At 45.5% G+C, this 17,720-nt stretch overlaps 2 protein-coding genes across 4 annotated transcripts; one reads left to right on the top strand and one right to left on the bottom strand.

Moving 5' to 3' along the window:
• The first annotated feature begins 613 nt into the window (after window positions 1–613).
• Window positions 614–5,419, top strand: LOC136687446 (macrophage mannose receptor 1-like). 2 transcript variants are annotated; one of them, XM_066661853.1, is made up of 5 exons: window positions 614–801; window positions 1,435–1,476; window positions 2,595–2,984; window positions 3,078–3,428; window positions 3,552–5,419. In XM_066661853.1, the coding sequence occupies exons 2-5, from the start codon at window positions 1,437–1,439 to the stop codon at window positions 3,911–3,913; spliced, it is 1,143 nt and encodes a 380-aa protein (XP_066517950.1). In that variant the 5' UTR covers window positions 614–801; window positions 1,435–1,436; the 3' UTR covers window positions 3,914–5,419. The 2 variants fall into 2 exon arrangements, with proteins under 2 accessions (XP_066517950.1, XP_066517949.1); XM_066661852.1 differs by lacking the exon at window positions 614–801 and having other exon boundaries at window positions 1,087–1,476.
• Window positions 5,420–6,044: 625 nt separating this feature from the next.
• On the bottom strand, window positions 6,045–13,001 carry lancl1 (LanC antibiotic synthetase component C-like 1 (bacterial)). Of its 2 annotated transcripts, none has more exons than XM_066661850.1 (11): window positions 12,863–13,001; window positions 12,153–12,250; window positions 11,911–12,028; window positions 11,456–11,663; window positions 11,194–11,341; window positions 10,359–10,505; window positions 10,042–10,224; window positions 9,371–9,547; window positions 8,324–8,396; window positions 7,895–7,973; window positions 6,045–7,028 (listed from the first exon to the last, which is right to left on the bottom strand). In XM_066661850.1, the coding sequence occupies exons 2-10, from the start codon at window positions 12,237–12,239 to the stop codon at window positions 7,897–7,899; spliced, it is 1,218 nt and encodes a 405-aa protein (XP_066517947.1). In that variant the 5' UTR covers window positions 12,240–12,250; window positions 12,863–13,001; the 3' UTR covers window positions 6,045–7,028; window positions 7,895–7,896. The 2 variants fall into 2 exon arrangements, with proteins under 2 accessions (XP_066517947.1, XP_066517948.1); XM_066661851.1 differs by having other exon boundaries at window positions 12,883–12,952.
• Window positions 13,002–17,720: the final 4,719 nt, after the last annotated feature.

The raw sequence follows: 17,720 nt of genomic DNA, 5'->3' as shown, positions 1-17,720 counted from the left end.
TAAAGAAATATTATCAAGATTTAGTAAATATTAATTTTACTCAAATATTTAATCAATATTAATGAATTTTCTTGTGAAATTAATTTGTAATTACTCAATATTTTTGAGCTATGTTAATTCATAAATAGGCATGTATTACTAAATCCAACACACACAGTTGTTCATTTAATTAATATTTACTTAATTTTTTGCTAAAGTTTAGTTCATTTATTCAATAACTGTTAAATTAAGTTTTGAAAATTAAAGTCTACTCATTTATATTATGTGTCACTTTGTTGCCATAATTTGTTTAACTAAGTAATGGGTCACATTTACAGTGTGTGTCTGCGCTTGTAAATGAACATATGCAAATGATCTTAGAGCAGAGCAGCTGCTGATGACATCAGGGTCTAATTTTCTTAAACTACTTCCTCTGCTTTCAGAGTCAAGTTAGACTTTATTACAACACAAACATCCAATGTTTATCTGAAAATAAACTATTAAAACACTACACTTTTAATGGAAAATAAAGGCTATATTTAATTTATTGAGCACTAACACTGGTGCTGGAGAGGCTTTACAACCTCATGGAAATGCACTGTCTCAGGGCCCTAAGAGGTACATTTCATAAACAGTCGACTGTTGTGACTGACGTGTGGTGAGTGACGTTTATGTAAAGTGTGTCTAGGTGAAACAGACGATCAATTCAGTCCTATACGTGAGGTACAGAGGAGGAGTTAGAGAGGTCAGAGATACAGAGTCACAGAGAGAAGAGAAGACGACAGAAGTGGACGCCGAGAGGAGAACAGAACCAACATAGAGGTAGGATTCATGTTTCATTAACATTACCTCAGAGCTAAAGAAGCTGCTCCACAGTCTTCTGCTGGGGTTAGTTTTCATAGTGGACACTGGATAAAGAGAAAGTTCTACATAGTGACCCAGTTACTGTGAGGTACACACTCCAAAAGAACTGGAGAATCACTCTGAGGAACATCACTGAACTACACTGAGAAACTGAGCAGGTTCTAGATAATACCTGAGTAATTATAATGTATGGTCACTAAGGTCCATTGGAGTTGTGTTTGTTATTATAGCAATAGTCTGGTTCAATTATAGAAATTACATTTAAATATTCTCCCGTTTAATGGAACAAAATCCACTGAAACATATCTTTGGATTCTGTGGGTTAACGTCCCTCAATTACTCTGAGATGATAAAGACGTTCTAGATATTTTCTGAAGAAGTGTGGAATATAGAAGTTCTACTGAGACCAAGACGAGTCCAGAACCAGAGAAACATGCCTTCAACCTAAAACAGGAAAAATATTTCAACTAACATTATTTTATGTGCATCGTTTATTAACTTTATAACAATCACATTATTTCTCTGTGTGAAATATACATTTACACTTTGATGTTCAGGAAAATGTAAATAAAGACATGTATTTACTTTTAGAAATGGATCTGAAGTGGGTTTCCATCATCTTCCAGTTATCAGGTCAGTGTGTGTGTGTGTGTGTGTGTGTGTGTGAGGGAGTGAATGACTAAGGGTTAATTGTTGAGACTAAAACTATATGGTACTTTATGCCATTTCTGCTGTATTTATAGCAAATAAAGTACAGTGGGACCTCAAATTACGAATTTTATTTGTTCCTGAACCGAATTCTTAACTGGAACTGTTCGTAACTGGAACAAATTAATCGGTTCCCGCCCTCTGACAAGTCCTCAAAATGTCCTGAATTATAAAAAATGCATGTTTTTCAATATGAAAGACTCACACAAACTTAAAATTACACAAGAAAATAAATAGGTGAAAGAACAAATACAAAATAGATTAAGAAACATAAAATACAGTACAGTAATCTTACCTTGGCGACAGATGAGCATAGCTAACAGAGAGCGGCTGAGGAAAGAGGGAGGGAGGAATACTAAGCATAGATAACTGGACTTACTTACATTTTAAACAAAACTACAGCTGCACTTTCTAAATTACTTCATAAATTAACATCAGCTTATCCATTTCTTCGTGCACAGCTGACCTTATTTGTGTTTAAATTGTAGTGCCTTTCGCTGTTAGCACTTTTGATTGCATCTTTTTTGCTGCTTTTGTGGTCTTCTTGGAGGCCATGGTGCGCAATAAAGTTTGCAAAAACCACTAAAAACACTTGTAAAACATTATAATGAATGAGATACGACTTGATACTGCACGGTCACACATGAGAAGACCGTGGTGGCTGCATGCGAGAGGAATCTGTGAATGAACACTACGCCATCTATTGGTCGGATCCTGGAGATCGGTTCTTCGTAACTCGGGAAAACATTCGTAACTGAATCAGAAATTTTGCTCGCAAGTCTACTTGTAACTCAATTTGTAAGTATTTGGAACACTTCGTAAGTCGAGGTTCCACTGTATTCATATTATTTCCACATTATGAGACGTTTAGGTGTTGGTTAAGTTCGGCTCCTAGAACATGTTGCTGCCTGGGCATCTACTTGGAGATTAGCCACTAGTTTCTGAACTGATCCAGTGTTAGAACTGGTTCTGAGTTTAACACATCCACCAATAAATATCTGTAAATGATCTCTACAAATCAGTCCTTCTCGTGTTCTCCACAGCTGTGTGTGGGGTATCTGCATACACTTCGTATCGGTACGTTTTTGTGAATGAGAATAAAACCTGGACTGAAGCTCAGAGCTACTGCAGACAGAACTACACTGATCTGGCCACCGTCAACAACATGGAGGAGATGAAGGACCTGAACACGACTCTCAAAGATAAAACTACCAGCTCAGTGTGGATCGGTCTAAACAGAGGGAACACTGGGAGATGGCTGTGGTCTCTGGCTGATGGAGATTTGTACAGAGAGGGAGCAGAGTACAGGAACTGGGACATTGGACAACCAAGCAACTTTCAAGAGACAGAGTACTGTGTCACAATGTGGACAAATCCTGGAAAATGGAATGATGACAGATGTAATAAAACACACCCTTTTGTGTGTTATGACGGTAAGAACTCCCAGATTCAGATTAATATAAAGAATAATCTCTTCATGAAATGGATCTGGAAAATTGTAAATTCCGACTGAATCAATGTTTCAGAAAAGAACAGCACTCACAGATATATATTTATAATTGAGGCAAAGACCTGGCCTGATGCTCGGAGCTACTGCAGAGAACACTACACAGATCTGGTCACTGTGAGAAACCAGACGGAGAACCAGGAGATCTGGGATTTATCACGGTCATCTCATAACAACGATGATGTCTGGATCGGTCTGTTCTACGACTCCTGGCAGTGGTCAGATCAGAGTAACTCCTCATTCCGATACTGGAGGTCTGGACCAGATTATTATGGTAAAAAACGACAACAGCAGTGTGCCGTAGTGACTGAGGATGGTCAGTGGACTAATCTGTCCTGTGACAACAAGCTCTCCTTCGTCTGTCGAGAGAGTGAGTCATGATTCACTGATTCAACAATGAGCTGATTAAATATAAAATACACTTAATTAACAATTTTAAACCCATTAATTGCTGTCTGTTGTTTCTCACTGACCTCTGTCCTGTTGTCTCCAGATGAACTTGTGTTGGTGAATCTGACTCTGACCTGGTGGGATGCTCTGAGATACTGCAGGGAGAACCATAGGGACCTGGTCTCAGTTCTCTCTGAGGAGGTCCAGTTCTGGGTGATGGAGGTGGCTCAGAAAGCCTCCACTGATCACGTTTGGCTGGGGCTACGTCACACCTGCAGACAGGGCTTCTGGTTCTGGGTCAGTGGGTTCTCCATCTGCTACCAGAACTGGGCTCCAGGGAACGGGACCGGGGGACAAGACTGTGGTTCTGGAGAGAGATCTGGATCGGTGGAAGCGAGTGGAGGACAGCAGTGGGTCAGTCTGCCTGAGACCCAGCAGCTTAACTTCATCTGCACCAACTACTGAGGTCAATTACTGTGTGGTTGGTGATGGAGTTTCTTGAAAACCCAATTCGAAATGCTGATGGTCGTCTTCTTTCTGTTCAGGCTGAACTCAGGAGCGCTGGGTCTTCAGTGCTCAGCATCAGCAGATCTTTCATTTTTCTTGGGATTGCTTTCCTTTATGGTGGAATGGTGTATATTTTATCACAGTTTATTCCTTCCTTCTATTTCTATAGTGCACTCATTGCTAAAAAGATAGTAGCCCCCAGAATGAAATGTCAGATTGCAAAGATATTCGGCAGGAAGACAAAGGTTACCAGGAACAACAAAACTTAAAACATTTAGACGGATATGGGTAATACTTATTGAGCTACACCTACAGAACTAGTGCCTGTTAGTATGCCTTTGGTTTTGGCATGGATTTGTAGAGGCTCCTACGATGTCCTGTGATAATCCATCAAATGCAGCTTGAATATTCTCACACAATTTCTGCAGAATTTGCAGTAGAGGTGGAGTGTTAATAGTGCATCCAAAATCATCCCATATTTTTCGATTGGGGACAGGTCCTTTGATGAGGCTGGCCATGGCATAGTATCTGTGTCTTCAAGGCAAGTTCTAGTTTGTTGTCCTAATGGTCTGCGTCATGCAGTCGTCTGCCAGTGGTCTTGCACTAATTATACGAATCACAGAGGGCTTCACTGCTTGCTGAATGTCTGCCGTTGAGGCTGTTAGGCAAATCTGCACAATTCATCAGTTCTCCCTCTCCGTGGTTCGTGTAGGTCTCTCAGATTCTTCCTATCACTAGCGTGTGCCTTTTTCTATCCACTGCTGCCTACAGTGGGTTATGGTAATATCTGCAAGCATACATAGATCAACCTGTTTCCCAGAGCCCTGTGATTCAACTCCTGTCAAACTCTTCCAGCTGCTCGAAGTTTTTTCCTATGCTTCTCCAACTGTACAGCACAAGTCTCAAAAGAAAGCACAACAATGGCACAACCTTATACAGTCAGTCAGGTACAGGGATAAGGCCAGTCCTCACTTACGTCACATGTACGGCAGCACGGCAAAAAACCTGAATCAAACCTGCACCATTCTCAGGTCTAAGGATGTCAAACCTACTCACCAAGTCTCATTCCTGTCGGTTGATTCCTTCTGGGTCCAACTATTTTTTTGTCGATGGGTGGAAGAACTCTTGGTTGGTTTCTCTTGGCTTTCCTGTGAGTTACAGGTGATTAAAATGGTGTACCCCTTTGATTTCTGTGTCTTAAATGCAGTCTGTGTATTTTTCAAACACTCAGAGAGGGTGGGACCTCACTTAACTGATAACTATTTCTTAGCACATTTATAACACACACACAATTTTTTTTGCTACTTTTACTTTGTCTTTTTGCATTTGTCTTTTATATAATCAGTCAGATTAATCATCATAAAAATGCTCATGTGTGGAAAAAGTCTTAAAATAAATCAGTAAAGGACCATAACGAGGTTTGTTTTATTTATTTTCATTTTGCTTAAATTCTAGGCAGTGTTTTCTGGGCTGTAATAATTAAAATTAACTTTATGTCTTTATGTTGTTTTTAAATAAATTTATCAATGAATCATCAGCCTGCTAAACACAGTGAGAACTATGAAGAGACATTTTTTAAACAATTGATGAAGCTACTGGTGTTCTAACAGCGCCCCCATATGGAGAATCAACAATATGAAATATAATAGCCCCTTGTTCTAAAGTAGAAGCTGCCACCTGATTGGTCAAAGGCACTTCCTCCAGCTCTCTGAGCCACGAACTTACCGTGCTGCTGATGGGCCGAGGGTCGGATGGACGTTTAGTCTCCCAGAAATACACTGCATGGCCAAACATTTGTAGACACCTGATCCTAATTAACATGGAGTTTCTTCTCCCTTTGCTATAACAGCTTCTGCACCACTGGAAAGGTTTTAGAGTAGATGTGAGAACACTGCTGTGATGACTTGGTGGCATACAGCCATGATAAAATGTCAGGCAAGCAAGATCAGATGCTGGGGGATTTAAAAGCTTCTAACCAGGCTCGTCTGCATCCACAGTGAGCGCGTGCTAAAGTACAGAGGGTGTCTACTGCCTTTTGGACATACAGCTTACCTGCTTTAAGACCAAGGTTACAAATTAAGAGTCTTCTATTTTTACCATTTTATTCCCAATCACAATGAAAAGAACAGCACTGAAAGAAGTAGAACGTCATACACAGGCAAGTGAAACTATTTCATAAACATCTTACGTTATATTTAATATAAATCCATTTATGGTCAGGAATTATTTGTGAGATATTTATAAACACCTCAGCGATCTTAGTGCAAAGCATAGTTCAACAGGAGTGTCCTCGCTGTGAAGCTGTAGTCACACTAGACTGGGTAGTGAAATTTGATGAGGAAAAAAAAAATCACATATTTTAATGGTGTTAGAAGCGATTAATGAATTATAGGGACATAGACGTCCAGAATGAACCTCCTCAACCAGTAGTGCTGTTACTATGGCTGCGGTGGCCTGAAGGCGGCGCTTTCCACAGCTGTGCTGGAGATCCAAAATGGAGGAAATGCTAATTAGCCTTCTGTATGTGCAACATTTTATATAACACAATATATAAACACGAAGCGGGCTGGAGCACGGTCAGTCTGGAGGTGGGTTAGATGGGATAGATTTTATTGTATGTTTTTTAATTATAACTGATTAATTAGTAGGTTGGTTAGATAATGGCACACAAATTTATGACGTTTTTTCCATCATAAACCAACTTCACGGAGGAATGCAAACTGCAAATATCTAGTGTGACCACGGCTTAAGAAGAGCTTATAATATTTTTCAAAGCGAAAGATGTATGAATACAAAAATAACGTTAACGATTTAAGTGTTACCAAAACAAATGTACACTTTTCAGTACAAACATTTCCCACCACATTCCTCTTACCACTCCCTCAAGTCCAGGATTTTGAATTTTCCTGACCGTTCCCGTGAATTCGGACAGATTAGACGCATGCGGACGATGAAGAGGGATCCGATTGGGAGTGTGATGGTCCTGGATGAAGACTGGCTCCAGATTCCAGCTGCGAAGCTTTAACTAAATTTAACGCCGTCTGATGTTGGGTTACCGCCTTTAGCAGGAAACCTGTGATAGAGGCATTCAGAGTCACAGCAAAATTAATGTTACTAGTCAATGTAACCAATGTTAGCACAGAATGTACAGAGCAGGGGTCTCAAACAAGAACGAAACTCAGAGCCACTAGCCGGGGTGTCTTCAACAAGGGAGGGGCCAGTTGATAAAATGCAGGGGAAAATTAAAAACGCTCTAGGTACATGAATCCCTGGATACAGGGAAATTCAGCATGGTTACAGTTAGCCAATCAGGTGCAAGCAGCCCAAGCTGTGTCTGAAACATACTCAATGCTGTCTCCCAAGGCAGGCGCCATGTTGATATAAAATGTCACCTGCATTTGCTTTGATATCTCCGGAGCTGTAATAATTCTGGTGTTAGCAAGAGCTAGCATATCAGGGTCCTGGCAAGGCTGTGAAATATTGCTACCTCTAAAAACTCTCTTGGTCCCTGGACGTCAAAACTTCTGAGGCACTGACTCTTGAGACAGCAGAGGTAGTGAACCATAAAGGGTGCTGCCTTCTGTTTCAGATCAGACCCAGACCGAATCATATCTGAACCTGACTGAAGTGCAGCAGATTTATTACTTAGTTCCCATCAGGTCAGAGAAACGCCCACACGGCGAGCACAGTCATTTGATACTGTGAAATATAGTGAAAAAGAAATGCGAGAGGACGCCTACCCTACCCGATAGCAGCTAAAGATGAGTTAATCTCCTGGGTTCAGGGTTCTAGCTGTGTTTATAAACACTAACTACCATCAAACGGTGTCGGAATGCACACCAACTTGATGGTTTATTGGATACAGGCACCCCTGGTCTTGCCAAGTGTGTATAATATTTATATTGTATTTATAAAAAGGGGAAAACCAAGTAAATCTACCTTTACACCTCGAACGCGGGGAACTTGGCGGCCATCGGCTGAAGCATGTCGGAGAGGAAGTATATGGTGCCAGCCATCCCTGCCATGAAGAGAGAAAGAGAGAGAGAATTAAAGGAGGAATAACACAACTCACAAGATTAAGAATCAAACGGCTTTTCAGTTGCTCAAGTTTGTTACACAGAGTCGGTCCCCCACATGGGGAGGTGTTATGTCATCCTGAGTATGTGTCAGAGGGTGGCTCATCTATTGCTCTGGTTACTTTTACTCAGGACCCCCACAGAGCAGGTGTGATGTGGTGGTGGGTCATTCTCAGCGCTGCAGTGACACTGACGTGGTGGTGGTGTGTTAGTGTGTGTTGTGCTGGTGTAGAGTGGATCAGACACAGCAGTGTGCAGCAAATAATACAGCCAAGGTAATGATTAAATATACCTTCAAAGAGAGAGAAGGGTGTGTCTGGAGTCCGGCAGCCATGTTTCCCATAATTCATGCACCAGTCTGCAAACTAAAGAGGACACAGTATCCCATCACTCTCTCTGTTATAGATTCCATTTCCCATTATTCTCTCTACTATTGATTCCATTTCCCATCACTCTCTCTGTTATAGACTCCATTTCCCATTATTCTCTATTATAGACTACATTTCCCATCACTCTCTCTGTTATAGACTCCATTTCCCATTATTCTCTATTATAGACTACATTTCCCATCATTCTCTCTGTTATAGATTGCATTTCCCATTATTCTCTCTACTATAGACTCCATTTCCCATCATTCTGTTATAGACTCCTTTTCCCATAATTCTCTGTTATAGATTCCATTTCCCATTATTCTCTGTTATAGACTCCATTTCCCATAATTCTCTGTTATAGACACCATTTCCCATAATTCTCTCTGTTATAGATTGCATTTCCCATTATTCTCTCTACTCTTGATCCCATTTCCCATCATTCTCTGTTATAGACTCCATTTCCCATCATTCTCTCTGTTATAGACTCCATTTCCCATCATTCTCTCTGTTATAGACTCCATTTCCCATCATTCTCTCTGTTAGACTCCATTTCCCATAATTCTCTGTTATAGATTCCATTTCCCATTATTCTCTGTTAGACTTTATTTCCCATAATCTCTATTATAGACTCCATTTCCCATAATTCTCTATTATAGACTCCATTTCCCATAATTATTAGTTATAGACTCTATTTCCCATCATTCTCTCTGCTACAAACTCCATTTCCTATTATTCTTTCGGCTACAGACTACATTTCCCATAATTCTCTCTGCTGCAGACTCAATTTTCCATCACTCTCTCTGCTACAAACTCCATTTCCTATTATTCTTTCTGCTACACACTCAATCTCTCCATTATAAAGTACATTTCCTGCCATATTTTACATTATAAATGCCATTTCCCATAATTCCCTCTGCTACAGACTACATTTCCCATCATGCCATCTGTGGTGGTGTTGTCTGGCTCACCGTGCAGGCTCTGTACAGATGACGAGGGTCCTGGGTGAGTTTGTAGAGGGACAGAAAGCAGTAGGCGTTCCCCGCGGCTCCGTGGCAGAGTCCGTAGCCTTTCTTCAGGAGCCCCCTCTGCCAGACCACCTCCCCACAGCGGAGTGCGTCCTGCAGGTACTGCGGACCCCCGAACATCTGCCCAGGGCAGAGAGATGGGGGACAAGGGACTCAGACACGAGGTCTTCATCTACAATATCTCAGAGGTTTAATCACTTCTCCATTCACTCATACACCCCACCACCTACCTTCATCCATCCATCATCCATCATTCGACCCCCCAGTCTATATCTGTCCATTCACCTATGTATCTATCTGACGTCTGGTTCCATTCACTCCCACTTTAAAGAACCATTTCAGCAACTGAATTATACAGACACTCCCCCTTAAATACATCCATTCCACCTTAAAATGTCCAAATCTCAAATTCCCAAGAGCCCTGTGAACAGTTCACCCCAGTTCTCTCGTCCTCCTTGTTCCTGACACTAGGGGTCACTGCAGACCCCCAGCCGTGACCTGATCTGAGTGGGTCCTCCAGGATAAGACTGGGCCATCACAGCTCTTCCAGTGACGGTGTGTGTGTGTGTGTGTGTTTAGGAGGGGTGTTATGGTTGTCCTGCCAGGGCCCATACCTTGTAGGCCTGCAGCAGCATGTAGATGACGCCGGGGGAGCCGTGGCACCAGTGCACCAGCAGGTCCCGGTCATCCCCGACACACGGCGGGAAATTCCCGGTCGGAAACTTCAGTCGGCAAACAAAATCCACGCTGGGCTTCACCAGAGCCACCACCCGGTGAGGATCGGACACGAAGCCGGGCTGCGGACACACAGCGGGGACTGAGGTTACAGCAGAACCGTCTACTTCTATCACTTATCAAACGTACGGGAGGGGTGTTTCTAATAAAGCGGCCATTAAGCAGATGTGTTTCCAGTAAAATTGCCGTGTTTTACCTGCATGAGGTAGTAGTAAATGCCCGAAAGTCCATGTGCTGCCCCCACGTACTGCTCCTGGTACCACTCGTACATCAGGGGGGTCCGATCCTCCACCCGCATCCTCTGAGCCAGACTCTGACCTGAGGCCAGCACTGCATCACACACCTGAAACACACAAACACACACACACTAAGTAAGTACACACACAGTATATACACTTTTTAAGGACTACATTTCACATCATTCTCTACATTTCCCATCAGGTGATTTAAGAGGGCCCAGGTGTGTTAAGTGGGTCCAGGTGAGTTACGGGGAGGTCCAGGGGAGTTAAGGTGATTCAGGTGAGTTACAGGGGGTCCTGGTGAGTTAAGGTGGGGGGGTTTCAGGTGAGTTAAGAGGGATCCAAGTGAGTTAAGGGGAGGTCCAGGTGAGTTAAGGGGAGGTCCAGGTGAGTTAAGGGGAGGTCCAGGTGAGTTAAGGGGCCATCCTGGTGAGTTAAGGGGAGGTCCAGGTGAGTTAAGGGGGGGTCCAGGTGAGTTAAGGGGATTCATGTGAGTTAAGGGGCCATCCTGGTGAGTTAAGGGGGGGCCAGGTGAGTTAAGGGGATTCATGTGAGTTAAGGGGCCGTCCTGGTGAGTTAAGGGGGGGCCAGGTGAGTTAAGGGGATTCATGTGAGTTAAGGGGCCGTCCTGGTGAGTTAAGGGGAGGTACAGGTGAGTTAAGGGGATTCATGTGAGTTAAGGGGCCGTCCTGGTGAGTTAAGGGGAGGTACAGGTGAGTTAAGGGGATTCATGTGAGTTAAGGGGCGGTCCTGATGAGTTAAGGGGACCCAGGTGAGTTAAGTGGGTCTTACCTGCTGAATGTACTGCAGGGGGACCCTTTCCTGCTGGAGCTGCTGGTTGATGAAGACGAGGGAGTACAGGTAGCCCACCCGTCCGTATAGCAGCTCGTTTGGGAGGCGGCCCGAGCCCTTTACCACCGCCCCGTGCAGCTGCAGCACCCTGCGGACACCAGAACCCCGTTACACTCACGCGGTGAGGACCCTGCCCCCTCGCTCTGGAGCATAAACCCCTTCTCTCAGAGAAGACAGAGAAGGGCTACGCGTCGTCACTCACCTGTCGATGCACTCGTCCGACTCCTGGGGTCTCTGCAGGCGATGGTAGACCACCGCAGCCACGGCCAGGGGACCCACGTCTCCACAGAGAAACGTGAGAGCGCTGTGTGTCAGACACTTCAGACTCTGGCTCACGTGGTCCAGAGCTCGATGGAGGAAGGAGGGATCACCATGGACCGAGTGGAGGTGAAGATACAGCAGGGCAATGCCTTCAAAGAGAGAGAGAGAGATGAAGAGGGTGAATGAGAAATAGAGATAAAGGAAACAGCGCCCCCAACAGCACGCACACAGTGTACTGTCACCCTGCGCAGACTAAACATGCTCTCGCCGGGACTCCCCTATCACTGGAGTTACGCCAGGAAACAGGTTTGTATTTGTGCCTGTTGATTTAAATACAGCTGGAGGAACACCACTAGGGGGCTCTGCTGTATTCACCACAGAAGCCCGGTCTCTGACCTGCCCACCCGGTGTAACCGGTGCAGTCCCTTGGGTCCGCGCTCCTCAGTCCGTTCTCCATCACCGAGAGCAGCTCGCCGATCTTCCCCCGGATACGAGCCGAAAACGCTGCCGTCAACTGCAAGCAGATAATTACACAGTTTTATACCTATTTTACCCAGTAATTACACATAAAACTACAGGCACCTCCTGCTCCTCTCAGACACAAACATCTGGAATCAGACCCAGCTGTGCGCACTTACGTTGCCTTGAGCGTCAAACAGGTCCTGTGTGCTCTCCGGCCCATTGTAGTCGGTGTAAGGGTTGTGTAATGCCCGCTGGTCCTGCATCGTTCACACAACTGTGGGGGGCACAACAGGACTTTACAGAGGTGTAGTGTACACAGGGAGTAGGGAGGGTGTGTTTAATGCCCTACCTAGTGCACTACATAATCTAATATAATGCCCTAATTTAGTGCACAATATGGCCACTAATGTAGCGTTTTTATGCCCCATTTTGTACACTACATTCAGACTAGGAAAGCTGTATCTCTTCTCTTACTTCATGCCCTAAAAATAGAGCACAGCCGCTTCATTTCATGCCCTAAGTAGTGCACTACACAAAGGGTGCGTAGACATTATCTCGTGCCCTATTTATTTATAGCGCCGTTTACAGCCATTTGGCACAGTTTACCTCCGTGAAACGTCAGAATTAAACCATGACGACGCCCCGAGCACGGAGTGTTAAATCGTTTTAACCGAAACTCTGATTATTTTAATCGCTTTTAATTCTCTTTTTGAATTCCGAAATTGAGCTGTTTATCTTCGGGAACATAATTGTTATATATTTTTTAACCGACACTCCGCAGCTCGCAGAAAACAGTCAGTACATGTTTCATACAAACTGCAGGACGCTAACGGACCGCGAATTAATTCAATAAACATTTAAACATTGACGATTTAATGAAACAGACCTGGTTTATTTTGAACTCACTGCAGAGATGTAGTTCCTCGGTTTCTCTCCGCTCTGATGCGCTGTTGACTCTGCTGCGTCGCTGCTGCCGCCTACAGGAAGGACGGGTCACTACACCTTCCGCCTACTTTCATCTGAACACATTCATATCCTAATGGAGTGAACAACATACTTAAGTTATTAATACACCTATTATATATATATATATATATTCACCCAGTCACTCACACACTCACCCTGTCACTCACACACTCACCCTGTCACTCTCACATTCACACAGTCACTCACACACTTACCCTGTCACTCTCACATTCACACAGTCACTCACACACTCACCCTGTCACTCTCACATTCACACAGTCACTCACACACTCACCCTGTCACTCACACATTCACCCAGTCACTCACACACTCACCCTGTCACTCTCACATTCACAGTCACTCACACACTCACCCTGTCACTCTCACATTCACACAGTCACTCACACACTCACCCTGTCACTCTCACATTCACCCAGTCACTCACACACTCACCCTGCCACTCTCACATTCACACAGTCACTCACACACTCACCCTGTCACTCTCACATTCACCACAGTCACTCACACACTCACCCTGTCACTCTCACATTCACACAGTCACTCACAAACTCACCCTGTCACTCACACATTCACCCAGTCACTCACACATTCACCCTGTCACTCTCACATTCACACAGTCACTCACACACTCACCCTGTCACTCTCACATTCACACAGTCACTCACACACTCACCCTGTCACTCACACATTCACCCAGTCACTCACACATTCACCCAGTCACTCACACACTCACCCTGTCACTCACACATTCACCCAGTCACTCACACACTCACCCTGTCACTCACACATTCACCCAGTCACTCACAAACTCACCCTGTCACTCACACATTCACCCTGTCACTCTCACATTCACAGTCACTCACACACTCACCCTGTCACTCTCACATTCACAGTCACTCACACATTCACCCTGTCACTCACACATTCACCCAGTCACTGACACACTCACCCTGTCACTCTCACATTCACACAGTCACTCACACACTCACCCTGTCACTCACATTCACCCAGTCACTCTCACATTCACACAGTCACTCACACACTCACCCTGTCACTCACACATTCACCCAGTCACTCACACACTCACCCTGTCACTCACACACTCACCCTGTCACTCACACATTCACCCAATCACTCACACACTCACCCTGTCACTCTCACATTCACACAGTCACTCACACACTCACCCTGTCACTCTCACATTCACACAGTCACTCACACACTCACCCTGTCACTCTCACATTCACCCAGTCACTCACACACTCACCCTGTCACTCACACATTCACCCAGTCACTCACACACTCACCCTGCCACTCTCACATTCACACACTCACCCTGTCACTCTCACATTCACACAGTCACTCACACACTCACCCTGTCACTCTCACATTCACACAGTCACTCACAAACTCACCCTGTCACTCACACATTCACCCAGTCACTCACACATTCACCCTGTCACTCTCACATTCACACAGTCACTCACACACTCACCCTGTCACTCTCACATTCACACAGTCACTCACACACTCACCCAGTCACTCACACATTCACCCAGTCACTCACACACTCACCCTGTCACTCACACACTCACCCTGTCACTCACACATTCACCCAGTCACTCACACACTCACCCTGTCACTCACACACTCACCCAGTCACTCACACACTCACCCTGTCACTCACACACTCACCCTGTCACTCACACACTCACCCTGTCACTCTCACATTCACACAGTCACTCACACACTCACCCTGTCACTCTCACATTCACACAGTCACTCACACACTCACCCTGTCACTCTCACATTCACCCAGTCACTCACACACTCACCCTGTCACTCACACATTCACCCAGTCACTCACACACTCACCCTGCCACTCTCACATTCACACACTCACCCTGTCACTCTCACATTCACACAGTCACTCACACACTCACCCTGTCACTCTCACATTCACACAGTCACTCACAAACTCACCCTGTCACTCACACATTCACCCAGTCACTCACACATTCACCCTGTCACTCTCACATTCACACAGTCACTCACACACTCACCCTGTCACTCTCACATTCACACAGTCACTCACACACTCACCCAATCACTCACACATTCACCCAGTCACTCACACATTCACCCAGTCACTCACACACTCACCCTGTCACTCACACATTCACCCAGTCACTCACACACTCACCCTGTCACTCTCACATTCACACAGTCACTCACACACTCACCCTGTCACTCTCACATTCACACAGTCACCCACACATTCACCCAGTCACTCACACCTGTGGACAGTTTCACACTATCACCCAGTCACTCACACATTCACCCAGTCACTCACACACTCATAGCTGTGGACAGTTTCACTCATTCACTCAGTAACTCACACTCACACATCTGTCAAAAGAGATTGGACACTGTGTAAAATTAAAGAAGTGTGTCCATGACGGGGACAGCCTTAAAGGACAGTAGTATAGAAGTGTGCCCAGGGACATTTGGACAGGTGGCATTGTGGAATCAGGGTCATTATTACCTGTCCCATGTTGGACACCCTTGTTTCTAAAGTGCTCAGTGTGGTGTTATCTCTGGACCTCCATCTGTGGTTTGTCTTCCCGGATCTTCGGGTTGAGTGGAGCAGGCGGACGCTGAAGAATCAAGACATGCCGTTGTCGTGGAGACGGACTGTCCTCAAGCTGGACCTCAACTACAGCTCTGTGACGCATTCAGACACAGCTTAGGAGAAGAGAGACACGTGAGACAATCAGAGACCATGTGTAGAGGGGGGGTGTTTCTGATAAAGTGGCCAGTGAGTGTCAGTAGAGGGGGGGTGTTTCTGATAAAGTGGCCAGTGAGTGTCAGTAGAGGAGGGTGTTTCTGATAAAGTGGCCAGTGAGTGTCAGTAGAGGGGGGTGTTTCTGATAAAGTGGCCAGTGAGTGTCAGTAGAGGGGGGTGTGTTTCTGATAAAGTGGCCAGTGAGTGTCAGTAGAGGGGGTGTTTCTGATAAAGTGGCCAGTGAGTGTCAGTAGAGGGGGGTATTTCTGATAAAGTGGCCAGTGAGTGTCAGTAGAAGGGGGGTGTTTCTGATAAAGTGGCCAGTGAGTGTCAGTAGAGGGGGTGTTTCTGATAAAGTGGCCAGTGAGTGTCAGTAGAGAGGGGTGTTTCTGATAAAGTGGCCAGTGAGTGTCAGTAGAGGGGGTGTTTCTGATAAAGTGGCCAGTGAGTGTCAGTAGAGGGGGGTATTTCTGATAAAGTGGCCAGTGAGTGTCAGTAGAAGGGGGGTGTTTCTGATAAAGTGGCCAGTGAGTGTCAGTAGAGGGGGGGTGTTTCTGATAAAGTGGCCAGTGAGTGTCAGTAGAGGGGGGTGTGTTTCTGATAAAGTGGCCAGTGAGTGTCAGTAGAGGGGGGGTGTTTCTGATAAAGTGGCCAGTGAGTGTCAGTAGAGGGGGGGTGTTTCTGATAAAGTGGCCAGTGAGTGACAGTAGAGGGGGGTGTTTCTGATAAAGTGGCCAGTGAGTGACAGTAGAGGGGGGTGTTTCTGATAAAGTGGCCAGAGAGTGTCAGTAGAGGGGGGTGTTTCTGATAAAGTGGCCAGTGAGTGTCAGTAGAGGGGGGGGTGTTTCTGATAAAGTGGCCAGTGAGTGTCAGTAGAGGGGGAGGGTGTTCCTGATAAAGTGGCCAGTGAGTGTCAGTAGAGGGGGGGGGTGTTTCTGATAAAGTGGCCAGTGAGTGTCAGTAGAGGGGGGTGTTTCTGATAAAGTGGTCAGTGAGTGTCAGTAGAGGGGGGTGTTTCTGATAAAGTGGCCAGTGAGTGTCAGTAGAAGGGGGGTGTTTCTGATAAAGTGGCCAGTGAGTGTCAGTAGAGGGGGGTGTTCCTGATAAAGTGGCCAGTGAGTGTCAGTAGAGGGGGGTGTTTCTGATAAAGTGGCCAGTGAGTGTCAGTAGAGGGGGGTGTTTCTGATAAAGTGGTCAGTGAGTGTCAGTAGAGGGGGGTGTTTCTGATAAAGTGGCCAGTGAGTGTCAGTAGAAGGGGGGTGTTTCTGATAAAGTGGCCAGTGAGTGTCAGTAGAGGGGGGTGTTTCTGATAAAGTGGCCAGTGAGTGTCAGTAGAGGGGGGGGTGTTTCTGATAAAGTGGCCAGTGAGTGTCAGTAGAGGGGGAGGGTGTTCCTGATAAAGTGGCCAGTGAGTGTCAGTAGAGGGGGGGGGTGTTTCTGATAAAGTGGCCAGTGAGTGTCAGTAGAGGGGGGTGTTTCTGATAAAGTGTCCAGTGAGTGTCAGTAGAGGGGGGTGTTTCTGATAAAGTGGCCAGTGAGTGTCAGTAGAAGGGGGGTGTTTCTGATAAAGTGGCCAGTGAGTGTCAGTAGAGGGGGGTGTTCCTGATAAAGTGGCCAGTGAGTGTCAGTAGAGGGGGGGTGTTTCTGATAAAGTGGTCAGTGAGTGTCAGTAGAGGGGGGGGGTGTTTCTGATAAAGTGGTCAGTGAGTGTCAGTAGAAGGGGGGTGTTTCTGATAAAGTGGCCAGTGAGTGTCAGTAGAGGGGGGTGTTCCTGATAAAGTGGCCAGTGAGTGTCAGTAGAGGGGGGGGGGGGTGTTTCTGATAAAGTGGTCAGTGAGTGTCAGTAGAGGGGGGGTGTTTCTGATAAAGTGGCCAGTGAGTGTCAGTAGAGGGGGGGTGTTTCTGATAAAGTGGCCAGTGAGTGTCAGTAGAGGAGGGTGTTTCTGATAAAGTGGCCAGTGAGTGTCAGTAG

This window comes from Hoplias malabaricus, chromosome 2 (genome assembly GCF_029633855.1).
Source record: "Hoplias malabaricus isolate fHopMal1 chromosome 2, fHopMal1.hap1, whole genome shotgun sequence".
NCBI classification, from domain to species: domain Eukaryota; kingdom Metazoa; phylum Chordata; class Actinopteri; order Characiformes; family Erythrinidae; genus Hoplias; species Hoplias malabaricus.
This window is presented reverse-complemented; position numbering and strand designations above follow the sequence as displayed.

Coding starts and splice junctions, on each gene's coding strand:
- LOC136687446 (XM_066661852.1), top strand. CDS start 1,419: ATGTATTTACTTTTAGAAATGGATCTGAAGTGGGTTTCCATCATCTTC. Junction 1,477..2,594: donor CATCATCTTCCAGTTATCAG/GTCAGTGTGTGT, acceptor TGTTCTCCACAG/CTGTGTGTGGGGTATCTGCA. Junction 2,985..3,077: donor CCCTTTTGTGTGTTATGACG/GTAAGAACTCCC, acceptor TCAATGTTTCAG/AAAAGAACAGCACTCACAGA.
- lancl1 (XM_066661850.1), bottom strand. CDS start 12,239: ATGCAGGACCAGCGGGCATTACACAACCCTTACACCGACTACAATGGG. Junction 10,225..10,358: donor TTTACTACTACCTCATGCAG/GTAAAACACGGC, acceptor GTGTGTCCGCAG/CCCGGCTTCGTGTCCGATCC. Junction 9,548..10,041: donor TGCTGCTGCAGGCCTACAAG/GTATGGGCCCTG, acceptor TGCCCTGGGCAG/ATGTTCGGGGGTCCGCAGTA.